This window comes from Malania oleifera, chromosome 11, assembly GCF_029873635.1.
Source record: "Malania oleifera isolate guangnan ecotype guangnan chromosome 11, ASM2987363v1, whole genome shotgun sequence".
In the NCBI taxonomy this organism is placed as follows: Eukaryota; Viridiplantae; Streptophyta; class Magnoliopsida; order Santalales; family Ximeniaceae; genus Malania; species Malania oleifera.
In genome coordinates, this window is record NC_080427.1 from 55572081 (window position 1) to 55581278 (window position 9198).

At 34.3% G+C, this 9198-nt stretch overlaps 1 protein-coding gene across 1 annotated transcript; it reads left to right on the forward strand.

The window, feature by feature from the left end:
* Positions 1 to 3358: 3358 nt before the first annotated feature.
* On the forward strand, positions 3359 to 7142 carry LOC131168478 (MYB-like transcription factor EOBII). Its single transcript, XM_058127935.1, has 3 exons — positions 3359 to 3497; positions 3687 to 3816; positions 6803 to 7142. Exons 1-3 carry the CDS (start codon positions 3359 to 3361, stop codon positions 7140 to 7142), a joined length of 609 nt encoding a protein of 202 aa, XP_057983918.1.
* The last annotated feature ends 2056 nt before the right edge of the window (positions 7143 to 9198 follow it).

Below are 9198 nucleotides of genomic sequence, written 5' to 3' on the forward strand. Positions count from 1 at the left end.
CAATACAGTATTCACAACTCATTTCATCTCATATTACCATATACATTTCTCAAAAGATATATATTTTCAGTACATTTTACTTTCATCATTTTTCCCCATTTCAAATCCCATATCTCAATTCACATTTCATAATCTCATAATCTCAATTCACATTATCAGGGAAAATCATTTAACCCATTTTAACCATTTCTCAATATAAATCATATGCCACACAAATTTCATCTGATATTTATATCATACTAAATTTCAGGTAAAATATCATAGTACCGTTTCTCATATTTCTCAACCCATAATTTTCAAAAATAAACTGCTATAATTTATTCCCCTTACTTGACTTACTGAAAGGTCTACTAACACCCTAAATTTGACGCTCATTGGCGTTCACAGCTCAAAAGCCTAAAAATCACATTTTTGTCAAATCAATTAACTCATTTCCCACAACAATTTATCTATAATACTTCCCAGATTTCAAATACTTCAAACAACCCATTAAACCGTAAAATCTCTTACTTACCCTGATTTTGAAATAATGCCTCGAAACTCCAAACAGAAAATTTACACCGGCTATGTTGCAGAGAATCTTCTCAGAAACCTCGTGGCTATTCCTAATCGTCAAACTAAGCTGTAATGAAGCTGGAAAAGAAGAGAGAATGTGAGGGTTTCGAGTTTCTAGAGAGAGAGAATGAGAGGAGAGAGAAAATGACGCTGAAATGAGGGTTTCCTCTATTCAGAGGCCGTCGTTCGTCAACGAGTTCAAATAATTTGTCAACAAACCCATGAAGGCACTTCGTCGACGAGGAGGCTATTTTGTCAATGAACCTGAAATTTGCCAAAAACTCCAAAAATTCTCGGTATCTTCTCGTCGATGGGACACGTGTACCTCATCGCCGAAATCTACCAGACATTCATCGACGAAGACTTTGAGTTCGTCAACGAAGCCCTGCTACTCTCCCTTTTTAAATTTTCCTTCCCTTTCTTATTCTTCCCTCTCTCTTTCTTTATTACTTTTATTAATTTAATTTTCCAAGTCTCTACACTAAACTCCTAATTCAATCGACTGAATATGATCAGGCGACTGAACCATCATGGTCAAGTGACTGACCTACTACTGACTTTCTTATGTTCTATTTTTAAAGAGTTTGGGTTACTGAAGCACTCGATAAGTCTCACGAACAGCCTAAATCTTTTAGTTTTTGAACAATAATGTTACTAAAACGTGCCCAAACAGTCATATTTCAAACCTAACTATAAAACACTAATCCTAAACATGTTAGGGCAACCAAAGAGCATCAAAGCACATTGATTTTATCTCTTAAATGTTGTTGTGCGTCGTTCCCTTTTCTAAAATGTTTTTTTGGTTTTACACTTCAAGTTCATAGATTTTCAATCTAGAAAACCTAGAAATCTCTTCAGCTTCAAATTTATTTTGAGAGTATCCTAGTGCTTTTAACATGTACAAATCCTATCTTTTGAGAGAGTTTCTATTGTACGAAAATCTTAGTTACTTGTATTGTAACTTGACGGTTCGGGGATAGAAGCGTTGCCTAGCGAGAGGATTGTTCTCATTAGAGAGGTGTCTCAACCTTGAACGGAGAGAGGGGTGCTTCATTTGGTTAACGAAGTGAGAAAGGAAATCCTCATAGCGGGTTGCTCAAGGTAAGGAGGTAGGCAAGCCGCCGAACCTTGTAAAAAATTTGCGTGTCTTTCTTTTCCATAATATTTTTACTTTTATGCAATTTTAGATTGTTTATTATCTAATGTGAATGATTTAAAATTCTGATGGGAATTGTTGGATGCTGAGATTGATTTGAGGATATTGTGAATGCTTTGATAGACTTGTGAATATTGTGAATAAATTAACTTTTCATTGTAAATCAAACGCTGCTGAACTTGCAATTCTAAATTTATTTAAATCAGCTGAGATAATTTTATTTGAGTTGAATAATTGTTCAAATACAAGAAGGATATTTGCTTGGCTGAAATTGTTGAGATTGTTTATTGACATATTCATTGGTTAAACACAAAGGTTAATATTTGTATGGTTTAAATATCTATTCATCTATATTAATATGTTGGAATTAAAATAAGCTTTGTGTTCTGATTATATATATTTAGGATTGTTCTTTGGTATAGTCGTTCACTAATTAGACTCTTGTGTTGATTAATATTATTTAAAGGGAACGTGATAAATAAGCGTTATAGACTTTTCGATAAAATATTGGTATAAAGAAGGGAACAAAGTGACAGATGTCTTGACTCGTTAAGGTGCTATGGAGAGGAATAATTTGTTTATGAATAGTAGTCAACTCCTTAGAGTTATCAATGGGTTATATAAACTGGAGAAGATAGGCACGGCTTATATAAGGTATGTTTAGCTGATTTCCTATTAGTTTTGGTTTATGCTTTATGTTCTTTATCTTTTGTTTGTTTTGTTGCTTGAGATTTGTTTGTAGGTCCTTGTTTTGTTTTGTTTTGCTTGAACTTGTAATCCTGTTTTGGCTGGTTGTTGGTATTATTTTTTAGGAGGCTTTTATAGCTTTGTCTTTTGTTCCTCCCATTGATTATCTTGTAACCACAGTATTCTTCCGCCAAAAGTGAGGGTTTATCAATAAATAAATAAAGGTGTCGCCCTTCTTTAGAAAAAAAATGTTAAAATAAATTAAGCTTCCGCTCATTAAATATAAAATACTCAATTCACTCCCCTCTTGGGACTACACCATCACTTTCAATGCCACACCATAGTTTCTAGTGTGACGCAATGGTGGCTGGAGTCGTGGCCTTGCATGCATGCATATGTGCACCACATGTGTGTGTGTGTATATATATATAAATGATGGGATGGATATATATGTGCGTAGCTAGCTTGGTCATTATTATGATTTCCAACTAATTGTTGAATTTGGATCGGGAAGAGTTTCATTGCATTCTTACTGATTTAGGAGGATAATTTGATGGCTTTTTGGGTAGGGTTTTTTCTATGTTTGGTCGTTTCTCATGGGATGGTGTCGTTGGTGTGTTTTGTCGGTTATTTGTCCTTCGCGTAGTCAGTTTTTAGTTTTGTTTCTCAAGACTCTAGCTTGAGTTTGTAAGTTTTGTTTGGATTTGTTTGTTTTAGAAAAATCTTTACCTTCTAAAAAAAAAAAAAACTAATTGACAATTTTACTTAGTGTGGAAGTTGGAGTTAGGCTAAAAAATCTGAGCTGCAAAACAAATTAAAGCCTTAAATCCTCAAAATTATAGGATATGAGAGCAGCTCTATAAAACCCAGAGCTAACTCCATTATCTCTCTTCAACTCTCCCGCTTTTCACTTGCAGCTAGCTACCTTTCTCCAACTCCATCCAAGAGATCGAAATGAACATGGATAAAAAGCCATGCAACTCATCCCAAGATGCAGAAGTGAGGAAAGGGCCATGGACCATGGAAGAAGACTTGATCCTCATTAACTACATCGCCAACCACGGTGAAGGCGTTTGGAACTCACTCGCAAAATCTGCCGGTGACTTAATTAAACACTACTACTCCATCCACTGCGTGCTAGCCTTTTTTCATTTCTCTCTTCTCAATCTCTCTCATCTTTCCGTTCTACCTTGCTAGCTTACCTGCATGTCAAAACCCTAGCTACCTAGCCATCGGACTTTCTAACACATGTTTTAATCTATATATATATATATATATACGCTTTTAGGTCTGAAGCGGACGGGGAAGAGTTGCCGGCTCCGGTGGCTGAACTACCTGCGGCCGGACGTTCGCAGAGGCAACATAACGGCGGAGGAGCAGCTGTTGATCATGGAGCTTCATGCTAAGTGGGGAAACAGGTGAGTTCTAGCTGTTCTGCATGATAACAAAATTTGTTAATTTATATGTACATGTATGGATGAAGGAATTCTAGAGCCATGGGTTTAGAAATGAGAGTAACAGTTTGTGAAAGGAATTTAATTGACCAAGTAAATATTGTTGCTTTAAGAAGAAAAAGAGGAGTCACTACCTTGTTTCCGAATGTATTTGGATTAAGAAAAGCACCTCCTGGGAGTCCCTATTTGCACTTTCATCTAGCTAGCCAGCCTTGCTGCCGCCATACCACGTTTGGAGAGGGAGAGAGAGAGAGAGAGAGAGGGAGAAAGAGAAAGAGAGAGAGAGAGAGAGAGAGAGAGAGAGAGAGAGAGAGAGAGATGAATAAGAATTGGAACATGGGGGGTGGGGTTTATAATGGGAAATTATATTCATGGCTAACACAAATTCCTTTTGGAAGATCCTTCCAAGCTCTAAAATATATATGGCCATCATTTTTTATTTTATTTTTCGGGTGGATCTCCATGTTATCCATCTTTAATTATGACTTCATCATATGGCGGCGAGAATTATAGCTTCTTCTTTTTTTTTTTTCTTTTGAAGGGGGGAGGGGGGCGCGTTGGATTTAAAAGGTGCATATGCATGCTTCAATTTCATGGTAGCCCAATCTCAAGTGGACCTATAAATTTCTCCACGCTTGTAGTAGTGCATACAAATGGCTACCATAAGTCGTTAATTCTTCTTCTTTTTCTCATTCATATCATTTATCCATCGACCAATCTCTCCTCTAATTACCAGCTGGCTCGGTTCATTTTTTCTCATTCCTTAATTTGCTTTTTGGAAATTCTGCAAAGCAGTGCCTGTTCTATATTCATCAGGGTTGGTATATACATGACCCACCGATAAGAATAAGGTAGCTAGATCATGTGGTGCTTTAAATTTTTAATATTGATTGGTTTGCTTAAAAGCTTTAAATAACAAAATTATATATGCATGCAATTAATTACTTTTGGGAGGTATAGAATTCATATTAAAATTAATACAAGTTTGTCCATGATTAAAGATTACGAAAAAAATTAATGGTTAATAATTAATGTTTAAAATCAAAAGATTGTCCATTAATTTACTATAGTTTTTTTTTTATTTACTATCAAAAAATTGAATTTTTTCTCATATTTTTCTCTTTTTATCATGTTCTTTAAAATTCCAAACCCAAGTTAATTAGTGTTATAGAAAACCTCTTTAAAAAATATTAATAATTTTTTTTTTTTTTTTTTTTTTTTTTTTTTTGCTGGGGGAGTTGCCAAAATTGGTAATAAAGTGTAAAGTATTAAATTTGTGACTTATATTAATGCACAGGAAAAGCATGGTGAAGAAACAAACAAGCAAGCCGGGCTTCAGGAAGAACCGTCGATGGTTACACCGATGATTTAGCTTCTATCTGAAACCGTCACCAAAATCGTCAATGGTTAGATTGATTACATCATCGGTTTAGCTTTTGTTTGAACCGTCGCCAGAATCGTCAACGGGTGCATCAACGGTTTAGTTTCTGTCTGGATCCATCGACGGTTTTTCCTGAAGCCCAACTTCTTTGTTTGTTTCCTCACCATGCTTTTCCTACGCATTAATATAAGTCACAAATTTAATATAAAGTTCAAAGAGAGATTTTGGAAGCGTACCAAACGCTTTTATTTGAAGAGCTGGTGATGAATAAGTTTAGCCACCAAGGAAAGAAGGTACACTGGGCATGAAATTAATTAAAGTTTCCATTTCAAGGGTTGACCTAATTTACCAACTCACATGTCAACTTCCTTTCTCCCCATCATCAGCTCACACACAAAGACAACCCCATGATCTATCTATCTCCAGTGCATGCATGTATGCCTCACTAATCGACAAGAAGAATTTGTTTTTGGCTGTGTTCGCGACATAGCTAGGGCCCCTCCTTGTATTAATATTGCTAGCCGACTTTCTTTCCATTCATCGAAGGATGATTAGGGCCTATTATTACATAACCAGACAAACTGTCCCTCGTCGCATTATCCTATTTCTTTTTTTCGAGATTTAAACTCCGAACCAGTAAATATGGAATAATTTTTAAATTCAAATTATAAAAAAATTGAATATTTTCTTGTTCTTTTTTTAATTTTTTTTTTTTTAAGTTTAATTAAACCCGAACATCCAAACAAATAATACGCACCAAGCCCAAAATATACAAGAATCAAAGAAAATATCTCTACCTCATTCTATGCACATAGTCGAATTTTTCTTGGGACCCTAAACCTCTAAATATCAAACAATTTCATCAATCAACTTTTTTTTTTTTTTTTTGAAATAGACATCAATCAACCTAATTATTAGGATGTTTCTGGTAGTTAGTACAATTATTCATTATTCATAAAAAAATTTTAAAATTTCAAAGGTATTAAAGTGTAGTTTTGGGCTTTTTTGGACTATTCAAGTGGTTGGTCTTATATGAAATTCATCCTTTTAAATGCATGAGACCCATATTATAAATGTAGGGTGAAAATATGCCCTATATAGATGCATAGAACAACTTCTCTTAATTTTTTTCTTATGGCATTTACACTTTTTTGAGCAATTGATTCATTATTTTTTTTCAAATTTTATTGTAGTAAATTAAGAAATTGACTAGCTAGCATGCTAAAATTTAAAACTTTTAATGATTTTTTTAGCCCGTCAATCATTTTAAAATTTTTTTTTACTGTGCTCTTTCCCATATTGTACATTACTGCAAACTTGATATGCACGAAAGTGTACTTGATAATTGGATCCATGCATATAATTAAACCATTAATCCTCCACTCAAATTTTCGCTCACAAGTAAAATTCTCTCACCATATAATCATATGCATATGTTCTTATATTTATTTATTTATACATGCATCGATCAATTTACATTTAAAAATAGTTTTATATGAAATTTATTAATTATTATGCATGTGAAGGTTGATTATTCAATAACATATTCCAATGCATGGATGCTTGCAGGTGGTCGAAAATTGCGAAGCATCTTCCAGGAAGAACCGATAATGAAATCAAGAACTACTGGAGAACTAGAATCCAAAAGCACATCAAGCTAGCTGAAAATTTCCCAGCAGAGTGTTCATCAGAGCTAAATGATCACCAAGCTTGCTCGAGCCAGATGAGCACTGGGATTGCACCAGTAGATGCAATTGAAACCTACTCTCCATCTTCACACCCTGCAAATCTAGAGAGTACGCTGCCTGCAGCTGCTTCATGGGGAATTCCCAATTTGCCCATTGAATCAAGTGATAACCTCTGGAGCATGGAGGATCTCTGGTCGATGCAGTTGCTTAATGGGGACTAATTCAACATTAATATCTATATATGAAGTATTATATCAATTATTGCATCCAAATTAGGTATATATATATATATATATACTGATCCTGATCGATCGACTATATTTGGGATGTAATACTATGGATGGAGCTATATATGAATATATATATATATATATATATATATATATGTATATGATCTACGTTTGCTTAATTATATAGTAAATGAAGCAGTACTTTCTAGGCTATAATTAATTAATTTCTCCTTGAGATTAGTATATATAGATATAGTCTTGCATGATTTCTATATGTTTGTTTACGTGTGTGGATATCTGTGTGTTTGTACCCATGTGTAAAAAGTCGTAAAATAAAGTGGAGGTGAACCCCCATTTGCAATATAAAGGAGGATGTAATGTTGTTCGTTGTGCTTTTTTATTTTTTATTTTTATTTATCTATTTATTTTTGCGATTTGAGTCTAAACTGCACAAAGTTACGATGAAAGATAATGAACTAATCACATGCATTTTATCTACCTAATGCTCAAACTATTGAGTTGCCCTAATTTGCTAGTTGTATTTTATTATATAACTAACTCAATCTATCCAGGATTTCATTTTCCAAGTCTATTAGTCTAAGATAATCATTCTTTAATAAATAATAATGAAAGTTGAATTTTTTTTGTTGTAATATTAATGAATACAAGACTCATTAATTTGATATTTTGGGCATACAAATTAATTAATAAGATATGCTTCATTCTAAAGATAGTTAGTATTTGAGACTTTTAGGTTTGAGATTTTACGTTGTACTCTTAACAAAGAAAGAAAATAATATAAGATAGGACATAATCTATCTCTCTCTGGACCCAATCGATATGATGAACCGGCCTTACTAGACCACCCAAAAAAAATAAATAAATAAATAAAAATTACGGCCAACCTGCTTATTGTGTCTTCTTATCGTGTCTTGTGCAAGATGGAATTTCAATTTTAGTTAGAAACAAAATAAAGGATTGAACTCTTCTCTTTTGAAATCAAGATGCATATACAGATCTTTCAAGATCACAAGCATTAGATCTACCAAAAAGCTTGATGAATATATAAGACATAAAAACTCATACACATAATATTTTACAATAAACTAAAACAAACAATTTTAGGCATTGTAAACGTAGGACCTGGTAGGGGGTGGATGGGTGCAGCACATGCAGAGATGGATGGACATGCATGACGAATGATTGCATGCATGCATAATTAGGTATGCACATGCCCATATATACAAACAGATACCGAACTAAACCCACAGAAGATGGGCGTGTGGAAAGGCAATAAAGGTTTCTGTTGGGCAATTTCGCCTTTGCCTTTTCATTTTATCCTTATTTGTGCGAGGCCATGCAGAGTTGAAGTCCGACGTGAGCCTAACTCTCTCTCTCCCCATTGATCTTAAGGAACCTTAACTCCTCACATGCCGCCCTTCAACGTCCACCATGAATCCCGTCCACTTGATCAACTGAACATGCCTCCACATGCCTACTTTATTACGTATTAACTCCATCTACACACCGCCATCTGTATAAGCTAACCACAAGAAGAAAAAACCAAAAAAAACAAAAGCAAGAAGGAGAGGCAGAGTTTATATCAACCACAACAAAGATGTACATGGTGATGATAACCTTATCGCATAACATGGCTTCGTGGGCACGTCATGATTGATCGATCTCTAGCTAGCTATATAGTTTCTATTTTGATATTGGGTCTAGCTATTTTTTAGACCCTATATTAATTTTCATGTGTGGATGGTTGCGTATGAGATTATTATTTTAAATTTATTATTTTCGTTTCACACTTAAATTACTCATTTGTTTCAACTGTCTGTGTTTTGTTTTCATGTATATATACTTGCTCGCCGTGGTTCATGTTAGGAAATTGAATGGGTAGGAACAGTATCACACAGCTAAAATAAGAAATGAGAAAATAGGAATTGACACCAAGATTTATGTGAAAAATCCCCAAACAAATCAAGGAAAAAACCACGGACAAGAATAGAAAGAATTCACTATGAAAAATAATAATACAACTTCT